Genomic DNA, 17038 nt, shown 5'->3' with positions numbered 1-17038 from the left:
CTGGACCAGTTGTTTGTATTTTGCTTACTGAAGTAGTTCTTATAATTACTTTAAGTTAATCGCTACGATGAAGACGAATGATATTGTTCCATGAAAAAAAGGATTTTCCATAGCCTGGCCGAGACTCGAAATCAGTCCTTTCAGAGATAAAATGTATCTTCCTCTCTCTTCTTTCGTTCAGAAGGAACGGTGAAGGCTGGCGGGAACCAACGGACACGCAACTGGGCCGGTTATCCATTTGGTCACTGAACGCCCGAGTTCGATTCCCGGAAATGTTGTTATGACAAGTTGTTCTAGCACAAGCTTGAACCAAAACTAGAGCTATTCCCTGCGACCTACACCGTGCGATAAACGCGCATACGAAGCGTGGTGGAGGCTACTTGATCAGCACCACACTCTGGTCGCCTTTCATATTTAGTAAATGACATGGATTGAATGATGTGTCTTGATCTAAAGCTGTAAAAACTAACTGAAAATAGCTTAGCAGCAGAAACCAATCGGACATCTTCATAGTTCGTTGGCAGGGAAGAAAAAACTAAAATATATATAGTTATTAATATAGGGAGAGGAAGAAGAAAAAATATGACTGAAAAATGTGAGAACTCAAACCAGACTAAGAGAATAGCTCTGCTCCATATTCAGATAAAAATATGGAGGTAAGAAACTAGAAAAACGATTTAAAAACCGAAAATAGTATTTAACCTGCACGAAATAGAAAGACTAAAATGAAATCTTGAAAATAATAAACGTAATAAACAGTTTAAAGAATTAAATGGCAAAGAAATAGCATTCAAAAGCCAATCTGGATATTTCATATTAGAAAGAATGCATTTTCTCTTTTTAAAATTTAAAAATATTTAACACATGCACTGCAAAAACAGGCTAATAGCTTACGCTACAACAAATAATGGCAAGTAATACATTAAGATACAAAATGTATGTAAAAGCTACAAAAGTATCTTATTTGATGTTAGATATTTATATGTAATAAGTATCGAACTTTTATTATTACAAACACTTGAACTTTTCCATTATTCGCTCTTTTTTTGGCATGAACGACGAAACGGCTACCGTACTCGCAACCACTTAGTATTGCCCTATTGAAAGAAACTTTACTTGAACTTGAATTAAGGCCTTACTATCGAACAAAAAACGCAAAACAAAAATCTGAGTGAGGCACCCTTAGCCAATAACAAAATTTGGGGAGGGAAGAAAAGTTCTGTGCGTGCCCTTGTTCACTGCAGCATTATATATTTGGTGTGTTCTTTTCAACAGTCAATGAAAAATTCAAAGAGCCTCCAGTCAGCTCACGTAGCCGCAAAGTGGCTGAATCAACATTTTTCACGTCACTGAATAGGGCATTGGGGACTAATACAAAACTCACTCCGATTACTCCCAGTCCAATCCCTCTTTTCTGACGGTTTGATGCCCGCTATATTTGTCACTCTAAAGCTAAAGACGATATTAATTAACTCCCCAGTGTAACATTACATTTTCTATAGTGCATCCAAAGAAGGGACCATTTTTGGTTGCCTCGACGAGAGATGGATGGCGTAGAGGCATACGTGTCGACTCGAAGAGGGTCCCTAAGTTCTGTCGCCTTTCGAAACCCTTCCTCGGTATTCAACGCTACCTGGAAGGAACACATTCATCATGTTCACACTTCTTCCACATTTCACCAAAGAAATAAATTCATTTACCAAACTCCTAACGCAAATATTACGATTGGTGGCAATATAAAAGTAAGTGTGTTTCAATACAATTCTAGAGAAACAACCAACTTCAACACTATACTGATGTATATGTATGTATGTATGTATGTATTTATGTGTGTGTATGTGTGTTTATGTGTGCGCGTAGGGCCTATTTCCACACTGACGCTCACAGTTGTAGTGTTTGTTTCTTAGACATTGTTTCTTAGTTATGGGGTTCCTGCAAATTCTGTTAACACTGCTCCACGTCATCACAACTTATTCCTAAACTGATAAGAATATCTTACTTGCATTTTATATCTTTGTTATTTGAAGGGCTAGGGAGTAAAACATGGTGACATTTTGGTCATTATTAAGTTCATTAAACTGAAAGGTTATTAGTCGGTATACTATAAATTGCTTTAGTGTTGTGTTTACCAATTTTAGAAGGGTTCAACGAGTCCAACGCAAATTGCATGACATGGCAATTATACGCGAAAACTGGAGGACAGTTATCTTTTTACTTTGGAACTCAGTAATGATCAAAATGTCACTTACCATGTTTTACTCAAGAGCATTTTATTTAGCGTGGCTTATTCCGACAAGGATGAGTGATGATTGCATGAAACTGATGAATGGACACTCACAAAGAACACCCATGCCCACGACGGTTCTCAAACCCAGTAACTTCGGTGATGAAATCGGATTCGGTGATGAAATCGGAATTCGACCACTTAACGCGCTCGGCTCGCTTCTTCTGATATGTAGATACACTGTAGGGGTAATATAGGTAAACAATGACACGTTTTTCTTTTTTAAATCAATTTTCTTAAGTTGGATTTAATCTTGTTGATCCCTTCTTTAAGGCATTTCGGCAGTTCTCTCAAATAAAATAAAATTTATATTTATACAAGTACATATTTATATTTATAACAAAGTGGGTACAGTCAGGAACAAATATAAGGTGTTCGGGAAAAGGCACATAGGTCACAAACCGCGATTTTTTTGTTGCGTTCTTTTAAGTCACATTAAATCAATTAAAGAAAATATTATAAGTATAATTTTATATTGGGTATATGTAAAGAATCTAAACATTTATATCATGTCTGTAATGTTTGATATTAAAAGGATAAGCATAAATAACTGTCTGCTGTAAAATTTCATCTTTTGACTCAAGTGCCAAATACCCTAGAAATTGCCATTGTTATGGAAACGTTAAAACACGACCTGAAACCTGTGTAATGCATTCACTTTTTGGCAGACAAGCAAGGCAATAATAAAAACCAAGGCTCAGTGAACCATGCAAGGTTCTCTTTTTAGGATTGGGTGCAAGTTCCAGAAACTTTCAGCATGTTTTTCAATATGTCCCAAACAACGGAAACTTATTCCTGATTGTACCAAGTGTAAAAAGCTCTCACTTGTACATTGCACCGTGCCGTTAAAGTACACAAAGGGTGTAGACATGTTCCCATCAGGCCCGTACCCAGGATTTGAAGGGGGAAAGGGGGGGGGGGGGTAGATCCGAAAATGTGGGAGGGGAAAAAGAGAAGATCCGAAATGCTGTTGGAGTATTAGATGTGACCACCAAAGCTGTGATAGTACTGCAGCGAGACGTACAATTGGAGAGTTACAATGTTATGGTCAAATTAACGTAAAAAGTTCAACTCACCAATACCCCCGGATAATCATACACAGTCGCGTATAGACAAAGGATGCTACACGACGTACAGTTTGGTGATTATTGTTTACATTCAGTTCTCTGAAGTAATCAAATTACATTCCGCAAATTAAGAGTTTTCAAATATCCTTTTATTTTCTTATACCAGCAGCATCAAACAGCCATGATAAACCTAAGTTGAGAAAATAATATAATTTGAAATTATTCTTATAATGAAGAACGTGTCTGAATGTGAATTAACAAAAAGAAAAAAATGGAACATTTTCTCATCACGACTTCAGTTTGAAAAAAATCGGGACAGGAATTAAACCTGGTAACCTTGCATCAATGGTTACAATAATAAAATTAACTAATTTTGCAAACTACAGACTTCTCGTTAGTGCCTCTCTCCACAAACAACGCAATCAATTATGCAAGGACGACAAAATCGACATTCTTGCAAATCTAAAAAATCGTCAATGTTATTTTCGTAGGTTTTTATAGGTTCACATAAAAATATTTCATAGTCCGAAGGGAGAGGCATGGCCCCCTTGCCCTTCTCTTGGGTACGGGCCTGGGTTCCATAGTGAAGGTGGTGCGATTAGCAGCAAGCTCTTGCCGTTTATTACCTCCCAGGTTGCATCCAGGTACCCACTAAGAGTCTAAGTGGTCCACAAAAATGTTTATGCAGGCATATAACCTTTCAAATTCTCACCTGACATCACCAACGCAGAGAATCGAACATAGGCCTTCCTCGCGGCGGCAGTCAGGCGCTCTACTGACTACCTTATAATTGTCATTGAAGGGACTCGGAAGTCACCATCTGCCATATAGTGAAGTAGTTGTAATAATCGTTTTCTGTGTTTCTCTGTCGTCATTCTCTCTGATATCACTTTTCCACTTTTTTTTAGAAAAAAATTGACTCTTTGCACTTGCTCATTACAAGCACACATGACTTAACCGGTATTTCCCAGAACCCAGGACCTGTGACGTCGTAGAGAGTTACGATAACCACTTCGACACAGAGGTCGGCACCGCGGCTCCATTACGTGATTTATCACAATATGAATCATTAGAAAGAATAACATTTGCTTTTGCAAACCGACTAGTTTTAATGTGTGTTTTATTTTGTGACAAAATAAAAATATTCTCAATACTGATGATTTTTTTCTGCAATTCAATATCTGTTCGAAATTTGTGAGTTTCTTAAATCATTAAGTGTAATTATAAATCACTATGAATGTTTGCAAAATAATTAAACCAATATTTTTTTTTTTTTTAAGAAAAAATTCATATGGTTTCCAATTTTAAAAGCTTGAATTCCTTATTATATCGAGATTCGTTGTATTCAAAAACTACACGTCAGAGTGGCGTGATGAGTACTGAACTCACGATCTCGCCACCCACGACCCCAGGTTCGAGTCCTGCATTGGCATGTGTGTTGCTTTGTGAATGTCCCTTCATCAACTTGATCCAATCATAATTCATCCTCATCGTCGAGATTAAAGGCATAAAAGCAACGCAAAACAAGAAAAATACACAAACATGATTATACTTCAAGAAATCAAATTCTTGCTTTAAGAAGGTGGGAGGACGTCAAAGAGAACATTGAAGAATGGCTCTGGTAAAACACATTCGTCATTCAAGTTCCGCTTTCTTTTCTCACGGTATGTAAGGAAAACGGTAGCTTTCTCTGCACATCGCTATAGCACTGACGCACGATTTTCACGTGATCTGAATGATGTTCCTAATGAATTTTGATGATCTGTGTGTTCATTCAGCACAGCCTTTCCACGTTGGACAGACACGTTTGGATTCCTTCTTCGAAGAACCAAATAAAGATGGACAGCGAACAGAATAATAATGTTAATAAAAACAAAACTCTGCAACAACTGTTGCCTTAACTTAACAAAAGGAAACAAAACGGAACATTTTCTCATCATGACTGCAGTTCGAAAAAGTTCGGGACAAGTATTAAAAAGAATGGACTGTCCCGACTAAATGCAGACGTCTGGTAGACTTGAACCAATTGTAATAAATATAAAATTACCCAAATATTGCAGACTGTAGACTGCCTCTCTCTTAAATTTCGTTTAAGATTTTAAAGGATTGATTGCCATAATATAAAAAATGTCAATGGAATCAGCCTATAAGTGAAGTATATATTTCTAAGTTGACATTATGCACATATAGGCTAATAACAATGGCAGCAAAGGTTTAAAATTGGACAAGAACCTTTGAGAAAAGTGCGCACTATGGGAATCATGCCCTGGAATCTTCAAGTTAAGGCGACGATGTATACAAACAATATCGGAATATTTTTTTAAAAAATAATTTAATATTGCTTTCCAAAAACTAAAAAAGCGGCGGCGAAGAAAGTTAAAAGCTAGTGTGTTCGTGGTTTTATAAACCACGGACACACAATATTCACTATAGGAAAGTTGATTATTGCCAACATGCCAAAGGTTTATTTTATAATTTGGCACACACAGAATATGCTCTACATTTCCTTAGAAAGAAAGAAATCGCAAAATTTTAAACCATACTTAACAACTAAACATACCCTATCAAAGGACGTCTTTCAATAGAATTGTTTTCGCAGGGAAAATACTAATAATTACATACATATTATAATATGTATTATACATATTAATATAGTATATATAATATGTGTATATTATATAATTGCATATTATTAATTATATACACATGGAACATTGCGTTAAAACGTTCAAAATCTACAAATTTATGAAGTCTTGAAAATAGCTTTGAAGTCAAGAAAAATCTGAAATCGAAGCATATATTACACTTATACTAAAAACCAGGAGATATTGTGTAGGTTAAATTTCAAACCCGCAGGACGACGAGCAGTAAGCAAAACGCTTGTAGAAGCTTCACTTGCATTCACAGATCTATTCCCGCAATTACCGGAGTGGATTTGCTGGTTTTCTTGTTTTGGAGAATGTGTGTTCTTCTACTTCGTGCAATACTGAATATCTTCAACTTAATCTCGCCAAAAAAACATACCTAATTATCTCATATACCTAATTAGATAAAATGATGAAACTGATTTTGTTGTTCCCATGGCAGAGATATCAAAATGATTACAGTCTGATGAAAGACTCAATGTTCTTGTGTGTATATCTCTACATGTTAATTCCCCATCCACAAAATTTGACACATTGGGGTTGAGAACTAGAGCGACGTGCTGACCTTTCGAGTGAATGATCGATAACTTCACGTAAAGGAACGAATCTGTTTTGCTTTCCTACGGAAGTTGGAAATGGCACCAACAACAAGGAAAATTTTCAAGTCCTTTTACCTTCAACTGAATATTGTAAGAGAGGAAAAAGAACACGTTAATATGGTTGGGAAGAATAAGTTTTCCACAGAGTGCGAAACTTCCACAAACTTTTCTTTTCTTCTCGGAAAGTGTTGCTGTTTTCGTTGGAATTTTCCGGTTTTCGTTCAGATTTTCCAGGAAGATTCACGAAAAAAAGTTGTATTCGCACGTAATACAGGACCAGACTATTTATCTAGCCAAAACTGGAAACATAAACCTTCCAAACCACACCATGAAACACTTAACTCCATTTGAAGGTTCGGTCCAATCTGAAACATAACGGAAAGGCCAGTACAAGAAATGAATTACTTTCATCACTAAAAAAGTGAAACTAAATACTCCAATAAAATAAGATGTTTCAGAAAATATATAATCGTAATGATACGTGTAAAATTCTTTAACTGCGGAATATTGCATTCTGCCCATATACGGCAAAATAATATCGCTCCACTGGAAGAAGAAAATAGACAAGTGTAAATATATACAGTACAGGAATTATACTACAAAGTGACGGTATTTCAAAGCTTTTTACAAATTTAATTTTCTTACGGAAAGAACCTACTTCGATTTTCTCTTACTTTCCACCCCTAGTTTGTACCAGAGGTGACCTTTCCAGAAGGCACTGAAGTGTCAACCTCACTTCCACATATATGTACACTATAGTACACCTTGGACTGTCTAACGAGACAATTGCGCCTGGGCCATAGTTAGCATAATAATTTGTGGTGCAGACATTTGTCGTGACCATATTATGTTTGTGACTGTCCATTCTTCAATTTCACTCTTTTAATTCGTCATCTCCATCGTCACGATCAGCCAAAAGTGGCATAAAATAACAAACACCAATAATAACAAAAATTAATCAATCATAGTTTTGCACGAAGTATTCCAATGCCAAACTCATTCGCACCCTATTAAGACGAGACTGTTGATCTGATTGCTTTGTTCGCTTTTCTGGCACTTTTAATTAATCGCGAAGATGAGGATTAAAGGCGAAAAAATGATATTGCTGAAAGGGCAAACACGAACGTACATGGACAGGATACAACGGAAGTCCCACAAGGGATTATACTTGCTGTTGGTCCAGGTGCCAGAGCCTCGTTAGTCTGAAAAATGCCGTCCAGGGCATACTACGTGGAAGAGATGTTGACCAGACTCTGTTATGTACGGTTCTTCAGAACAGTCGAGTTTTTGGCTCTAATCACAGGTTTACTCATTCTTTCAATCTCTTCATCAATTCACCATCTCACTCAGTCACGATTAACCCAAATGAATTTACAATTTCAGTGTAAAATGGCCATCTGTGCTGTATCTGGAATACTCTCAATAAATAAATAAATATAGCAACCTGAAGTAAAATCTGTTGGAGTTGCGCATACATATACAAGTTTACAAAGAAGTTATCCTCTTTTCCTGTTTTTCATATGGTTGTATATGTCTTTCTTTAACCTACACACTGGGCCTCTTGGATGGCGTAGTGGTAACGTCGTCGCCTTGTAATCAAGGGGTCCCGGGTTCGATACCCGGTGAAGGCACATGGCACAGTGGTTCGGATCCCACTTTAAACTGTAGGTCCAGTCCCGATTAGCCATTCTGTGCATAAAGTGGACTTAAAACAAAAAATCAATCAATCAATCAATTAACCTACACACTGTTCCAACAGGGAAATTCCTTCACTATCTCAATCCAAGTGTCTCGTGACTATTTACAGTGACTACAAACTCACAAATTTAGTACTTCCAATTAGGTGTAACGATAACATTGCGGACGGGAACAATTATAAAATAAAGCCATATCACACACACGCAAAAAAAAACAGTTTTCAAACTATTAACCAAATAAAAGAAACTTAACACTGTTAATAATAATAATAATAATAATAATGACAACAGCAACAATATAAACTGGGTTACTAAAAGTTAAAACTCTTCCATTCTTTACCCACAAACAACGCCACAAGTAACGAACGACGAGTCAACCGCGTGTCTGGTGCAATTGGGGAAAATTCACATCGCTTGTCGCATTTCAAGTACAGAAAATATCTTCACGAGGATATCCTACAATCGCTTGAAAAAATTAAAACATATCTGACAAGGAGATACGTAGCCAAGAGACATGATGATGAAAAAGGAACTACAAATCGTTTTTCCACAGCATTAAAAGTTCAGACTCCTTCGAAGTGATTGTGCCTTCGTTTATATCGATAATGGAAATAAAAATATTGCAACAGAATATTCGAATTGGAGTATTTCACATATACCACAAGAGTAGCCCAACGTAAATGTAGACGGCAACATCTCACATATATTCATTCCCATTTGTTTCTATCCTTTCCACAGTAACTGAAATTAATGACAATGAAAATTATACCAATTGACACAGAGAGAGGGGTGAAGAGAGAATGCAAATGTGGAGCCTACAGAAAACTGGATGTTAATATTCAAGTCTCTTCGAAGGCGAAATAGTGGTTCGAAAAATCAATGCGCTAGTCTATAATTGAGTCGGCTATATACTAATGCCCCACACAAATAAAACAGTAGAATGTATTGTCAAAATGCGTATTGTGATTCTATGGTGTAATAATGCATATAATATATATATATATATATATATATATATATATATATATATACACACATATACACACACGTGGGTTGTAAATAAAGTAGTGGCAACACTGTCAGGAAAAGGTGATAACACCGTGCATGTGCTATCAGGCAGTGAGCAATGTCAGTTTGGAGCCATGTCGATGTGTGGAGTGCCGAAAGTGGTCGGTGCAGCGAGTGCTGTGGTGTATGTACGATGTTGAAATGAACACCATTTTCTGTACTGCTCTAAAACATGTTTACAAAGGTTGAACAGTGATTGTGGATCAAAATCCAGGTTTGATCATGGCAAAAATGCACAAGAATGTGATCAAAACTTGCATGAAGCCTGAAGCAACAATAACTAACCTTACCTGATGGTTGAACATTGGTGACATTATCGGGAACCCAGCATGATGCAATTTTCCTCATGTTGAGGTTGTTCTCACGGACGCATCACAACCTCTTAAAGAAATGCACTTACCCATTATGCAACCATCAGCTACGGCTAGGTATTTTTGCTACATGCTTCACCAAAAAAAAAAAAACAATTAATTTCTCCTATAATTATTACATTTCCCTTTCAACTACACTAGAATATTCAAAGGTCAATTACCTTCTCTCTCTGTCGTAAATAATTTATGTTTCATGATTTGAAAATTCACAGAAATTAAAATAAATTTCTTATTACGTAAAGAGGCAATGTTTTATCGTGGCCGCGGTGGCTCAGTCGGTAACGCGTCCTCCCGGGTTCGATCCTCGGCCGGTTCAAATCCGGGAACTTTTCTAACGAAGGAAGCGGCCCCGGCGCCCACCCAGCGTCGAATGACATGGGTACCTGGGGGGTAAAGGCGGTCAGGGCCGTGATGCTGATCACATCACCCCCACTCACAACCGGATCAAGAAAGTGTGGTGCGTTACCCCCACACCCCCTATACGCCTTCATGGCGTGATGCTATGCACAGGGGAGCACTTTACCTTTTTTTGGGGCAAGCTGTCCCACCCGAGACATAAAATTGTTCACATATAGCTACAAATCTGGGAAAGTATTTTAAGGGTAGTTATGTTTAATGAACAGTGTTTAGTTTCAAAATTCATTGCACAGAAAGTGTAAGAAGAATGTTGCTTAACTATCAGTAGAATAGTTACTTTAATGTCAAAAATGTGATAACTTAAAATGTTATATTTGTGGATTGTAAACTCTCTTTTGTTTAAAGCTTATCGCCCTGACCCAATCGAAATTAGAAAATAAATTGCACAACATAAAATAAGAAGACAAGAAATAATCCGAAAAATATCTGTTAAATTACATCCTTATCGTCTGGCTGCCCATATTAGCAAAGTAGCTTTCCGTTCAAATCAAAGAGCACAAGCTTTTGGCACGACGACTGAAAGGTTTGTCGAAAGCATAACACACGTCCTTCTAACCATTATCTTCCCCTGCAAACTTTCACTGTAAAATGACGGCACGGTTGCCAAACATAAAGAAACAAATGAAAGCAAAAAAAGTAAACACTATGTGGCGCTTTTATTCATGAAAGAACTCATGTCGAGAAAACTGAATGAGATATTCGGCGAGATCTGTTTTACACGAATATCAATATCCATGTAACGCATGTGAAATACGAAAACCCAACGAGTTGTAAACAGAACCACGTGACGGATCAATATCGTACCACGTGACGATCTGGCGAAACTGCTCTCTTCTCCCCACCCCTCTCTCACTCTCTGTCATCCTCCGGGTTTGCAATTCTGGAAACACTCGCATCTTAACCCTCACAGAGAACGCACGTTCTTCGTCAACCTGCACTGCGTTCATGGAACGAACAGTTACGTTCGCGAATTTATCTATTTGGATATCGCATTTATGCCATAGTAATTAAATCTCTGTTTTTCTCTGGAAGTTGACTTTTATCCTCTCACAAAACAGTCAATAACAACATAAAACATCCATCATACACAATAAAGATAGGAAATATTGTAACAACAATCTGATTTATAGGGTTAGGAACTTGCTGCTACTAGCATTAGGTCACAATACTGTATGATTAATGGTTATAGTGTGATATCCGCTAATTTTATCCGTACAGCAGCAATTCTTTAGGTGAAAGGGGAAAAATCTGCAAGATAGTCACAGTAATCAATTTCTTTGTATATTTCATATTTTACTTCGTTATTCTACTTTTAAAGATAATTGGCCAAGCACAACACTTCCATATACAGGATCCTTGTCTGAGTAGCGAGTTACGCCAGCCACTATATCACGGAGAGTGGCATTCATATATTTGCCCACATTCAGCACTAAAACGCAGTGAATCTCATTGAAAATTGGAAAAACTGAAAAAAATATTTATTTCGATTGTGTTTCACAAAGTCCTTTAAGTTATGATCGAAAATTACAAATAATTACCAGAAATTAAATCAGTAAATTGAAGTGCTATAAATAATACAAATGCGTCCACATTCATCCAAGTATAAGCGATCAGGATTCGTCGTCATTGTATTTTCTTTTTCCACTTTCACAAGGGCATTGCACATCAAAAACTTTTAAAGGATAGCTGACAAAATAAATAATAATAAATCAGGTAATTTTAGTTCATCGAATGAAACGGGGTACCAGTAAGTTGCACCTTTACAGAAAGACAACCCAAATCACACTTAAGTATGGCAGGTTGCATACCGTACCAGGATGTAACGTTATATATAGAGATGGCAGGATGAGAAATATACACGAGTGTTATGTTCCACGAAAAGAACCGGACCGAACTAGTGGAGCAGAAGTTGCAGGCCAACGAGGCTGTGGCGTCTGAACCTACAGAGTCATTATAATCCTCTGTAGGGCTGTGTGTTGTCCTGCATTTTGTTCTTATATGAACTGAGCGCCCCTTTACTGCCTCAGCTTTTAATCTAGGTAAGAAGATGTTTAGTCCTCACGGACACGTTTTGATTTTAGTTACGGTAAGGGGATTGTCCCCGTATAGTGTGACGGGTGCAAATAGCCAAAGTGCTCAAACACCCAAAAATCTTTATTTCAATTTCAATAAATTTCTATCGTGGGGTAGAACACCAATAGATTATCTGTTCTAAATGCTCTCGCTAATTAATAATGAGCTGACTTTGTATTGACATGATAACCGCACGAGGTAACTCCATCGCTTTGTAATTAAGAGCTCGCGAGTTCAAATCCCCGTGAGATAACATTTTACTATTTCGTATGCAGCTTTAAATTGTATTTTCAATCCATCTAAAGCGAACGTGACATTTGTCGCAATAAACACAATAAACAAATGAGCGGAGCAAGGAAACTGAAGCATCTTAATGTGTGTGCATAAAAATTCCCGCATAATGTTTTCGGAGTAATGAAGTCAGAATCTTTTATATATTTGACGAAGACACATACATACACACGGCATTTTTTCCCTCTAGATGAAACGCGGCAGTCGCCGAATTGAAAATTCTAACGCCAAACAAATGGAAACGGTGAAGCCAAGAATGGGGCTCTCCACGCAAGTGTGTAGGAATTGCTATAAACAAGACAGAACCTGCCATCTATTGTCGCTAGCCAGAAGTTAACGTGTTCAGCCGTACCCAATCACGTCGTGAGGACCACGCCAGCAGGTTTTCAATGGACTCCATTTGAAATGGTACGTGCACGCACTGCAAATGCCGTCTTGAGTTGTGGACATATTAGTGTTTGTTGACATTTACAGTCATGCATATTCTTACACATATAACGCATGGTTTATTGCATTCATCCGAATCGTCATAAGCGTGTAAAGAGGAATATCGTTACCATTGCGTTCCCGGTGGTCCAATGCTCGCCATGCAGCAGATGTCAGTGAAGGCCCACGCTCATCCAGCAACATACGGCGGTGCCATGGGGAATGCACAAGGTCACCCACCATACAGTCTTCTATCATATCGAAGCGACACAAGAGACACAATGCTTCCGTATGCCTTAGCTATTACATACGTTCCTCGGCAATGAATACCAGTGACGTACGGCAGTAACCTACCTAAGAAATTTTCAGTGGCCAACTGTGGCTTATTTAGGCAACTGTGAAGGTGAAATGGGCTGTCGTAATTTACAACCAACAACATGGAAGTTAAAGTTGGGAAGGAAAAACGTGCTGTATTTGGAAACATCATCTACTGTATTTCTCCATTTCAGAACCTGAAAAATATGCTTTATACACATTGATAGCTTTAACTAAAATAAATACCTATATTAAAATATTCTTAATCTTTTTAACTTGAATAAAACGCTTGAAACTTTTCAGCTCAAGACACAAAATCGAAGCCATTTTCCTTACTTAATTAAAACATTAAAAATATTACCAGTATATAAATCCTATCCACTAAAGACCGTCAACGTGTGTCATATTTTTTCACAGAATTGATTCAACTATTGGGGGTTTCTCGCAGCCAAATGGTTAGCGCTTTTGCCATTAGATTCCTTGTTGAAGTCACCAAAATTTCGGCAATGGCCCAGCACCCACAGAACAACTGGTGAGCAACTTGAAAAGATGCAGCAGGTTCAGATCCCGAAAGCGATGGACAGCGGCGATGGAATTCGATGTGCTGATCACGTGTCACCCAATGAGAATGTGCTTGGCAAGGCCCGGCCCTTAGAGAGCTGTTGCGTCATGGGATTTAGTTTCATTCTACTATTAAACCTGTTGTATAAAATGATGACAGTAATAAATGTGTTTAAATTCTTGTTTGCAAAATTGCGTGAGTCGATAGCTACTTAAAAACCCAACGTAATTCCAAACTCCAGAACACTACCCAGCATCTCTCAATGCGTGATGAACTCATTGAGGCTCATAGCTTTTTAGACTGCGCCGCTACTTTTCCAGCAGTTCTCCAATTATCTTCATCGCATTGGTCAACTTCAAATATCTGTGTTCTTAACGACAATCGAATCTGGGGGTCATCGTGTGTTTTAAGAATTTAAGATTGTAACAATGGAAATAAGCGTTGTCTGCTAAAAGAAAAAAACATAAAACACATAGGCCTAAGTAAATGTTAGTCTCAGTACCAGACGAAGGATTTACCGAATAACCAACCATCCATTACATTGAGATCTTTGAATCGTGAGCCACCCATCTCACGTCTGGGAACAACTTTCCTTTAAAAAAAATGTCAAAGAAGCGGAAAAATATTAAGTACGTTAACTGATTCGCTTTGATAAAGTAGCGTTTCAAACTTCAGTGCCAATAGTCTTGATTTGGTTCTTAACTGGCCCTCCTCCATCAGTCCAGACAAGTATCACAATAGAAACTAATTTGTTCTAACACTTCAACTTGAATTTTCATTACCTGGGTCCGGTAACACGGTTAGAAATACACATAAACTAAATCTAATAATGACAATGATGAGAACGTGGAAAACTCTCATTTCAGCGCTTCTAATTTTTGCATAAGAGATATCAGGATCTTTCTTAGATACTTAACATCCTCATATTCATGTGTTTACCCACCGTACCATCCAAGTGTTCAGAGACCTTGAAGCTATTGACTCTTCCGCCTTTGGCGAACATCTTTTGTTGAGAAAATGTGCGTTACGGAGAAATCCTTACCAAAAGAGAAATTGATTGCAAAAGAACTAACTATATCTAGGGTGGGTGTGAAGAGCATGTTCTCCTCTCCCCCCGCTCCTACTAAACAACGCAATATATTTGAAAGTTATTGTTATTGTCAAGTTGTAAGGCAACTTATTACGTAACAAGCCTATGAGTTGCGTACCATAAGCTCAAACAATGTAGCCTACACAGAGTTCTGAAAATGTAAAAAATGGACAAAAGGGAAGGGGGGATATTTCGTATTCGTATTTTCGTATTTTGCGATTTTTGTCACTTTGGCCAATCTCGACGATGAGAATGAATGTAGTTAAATACGTAAATTAAAATCACGAAAATAGTAATGGGAAATTTGCCTAGTTATTTAAGCCGCAGACTGTACAGAAAACTTCCCCATTTCTCAACTGCGGAAAAAGCAAATTAAATTTGCTGTAGGAGTGGCCTTTCACTGCGCAGCATTTTGGACATTTTGCATGCCGACTTCTATTGCTTGCTTGCTTGCTTGGTTGATTTAGTTTATACGTCGCATTTCTTCCACTTTTGGCTAATCGCGACAATGAGGATGAAAGGCGATAAGATGAAATGGATGAAGGGACAATCACAAACAGATACGGACGACACCACACAAACCCACAGAGGATTATACTGAGCGCACAGTTACTGGGGTGTACTCCGTGGAAGTGAGGTTGACATTTGGGTGCTGCGACATATCCTTTAGAAGCATCTCCCAAGTCGCCCACAAGCATTTGCACAAACCGTACCGAGAAACCAGAGTTGTTATCACGAACCTTAGGAAAGACAGTTTCCATATCCAATTTTATCATCATTATTCATCCATCTGCGTTGTTGCAAATAGTCGTTCCATAACTACACGATTTAATTGTGAAGATGCGTGTGCATCACGAACAAGAACCACGAAGAGGGTAAATGTACGAAACTGATGAAGGGTCACTCACAAAGAACAACCATGCCCAGGCCAGGACTGGGACCAGGAACCTTCGGTGCCGAGATTGTGAGGCTACCCAACGCGCACGGACACCTAGGTGGCAATGGTCGGTGGGCCTGATCCGCAATAGATTACAGAATATTGACATGGGTAAGCGCCATTATTGTCTTACTTCAACATAAACAAAACATACAAAATCGAAAGAATCAACAACACCAGCTAACTGTGTATATTAAATGAAAAACTATAACATTTTATTTTCTGAAAAGAGGAATCTTACTGAAAGAAAAAGGTCATTCATCACATACAAGACATATAATAATGGCGTCAAGAAAATTCTACCAGAGAAATAAAACCACACAATGTTCGGTTCTGTATGGTTCTGTATATATCAGGAGATTTCATTCGATACGAACTTGATACTTGATACTTGCATCACATAAAACGCAACTAATCATACACGTATTTCCATTCCAAGGATTCAGGGTGGAAAAACAACCCTTACACCTTACAAATTGTATAATACAAACCTCTTTTCTGTTCACAGTTTTTTTGCAAACCGGACGTCTCTTTCTACCCATTCCCAAAGACACCGTGGCAATCAATCCAATGAACTGAAGAAGTAATAACTTTCGAAGCGCTGAATGCAACTCGTATAGATTTGTAGCTTAATTTTACAAGGCGTTACGCAACAATCAATTGTATGGACTAAAGTTCCTTGTGCATGTATGGTTAAATAACCAATGGGCGCGAGTCTTGATCTGTACTTCCGTCATATGGTTCGAGTCGTTCGCTGCTTTAGAGCAGCAAGGCACACAAATACAACAATTACGAAATTGAAATCATTGATTTGACATGCATATGCTTATCAATAACATCGACATTACTATTGTGTGGATGACTTGAGACCTCGTCAACGCTCTTTATATCCGGAAATTCTGGGAGCACTAACTTTTAAATGGTCGACAGAACTTTTATAGATCACTAAACCAATACAATAAAAACACATCAAAGTGTGTATTGAAAGATCCAAAGTGTTCACGATAGGAAACAAAGCCATTTTCATGTGTAAATATCCAATATTTCAAAGTCCAAATGTTCAAGCGTTGAATAGAATTCGAATGGATATAAGGACAAATGTGATTTATTGGTCAGTTGAGTATTAAAAAGTTGGTTGATTGGTTGGTTGATTTGGTGTTTTAAGTCCACTTTATGCACAGTAAGGCTAATTGGGA

The 17038-nt window shown here is 37.8% G+C and overlaps 1 protein-coding gene across 5 annotated transcripts in view; it reads right to left on the bottom strand.

Moving 5' to 3' along the window:
• NfI (Nuclear factor I) overlaps positions 1 to 17038 on the bottom strand; it is a 436655-nt gene that overhangs the window by 299551 nt on the left and 120066 nt on the right. The window contains exon 1 of one of the 5 annotated variants that reach the window (XM_083117281.1): positions 16334 to 16430. The exons of the other annotated variants lie outside the window; for them this stretch is intronic. Within the exon in view, the coding sequence (XP_082973407.1) occupies positions 16334 to 16384 (51 nt within the window). The 5' untranslated portion in view covers positions 16385 to 16430. Of the gene's footprint in view, positions 1 to 16333; positions 16431 to 17038 lie in introns of those variants that run through there. 5 annotated transcript variants of the gene reach the window in all.

This window comes from Lepisma saccharinum, chromosome 2, assembly GCF_977018435.1.
Source record: "Lepisma saccharinum chromosome 2, izLepSacc3.1, whole genome shotgun sequence".
Lineage (NCBI taxonomy): Eukaryota > Metazoa > Arthropoda > Insecta > Zygentoma > Lepismatidae > Lepisma > Lepisma saccharinum.
The sequence above is the reverse complement of the archived record's forward strand: the minus strand, read 5'-3'. Positions and strand labels throughout refer to the sequence as shown.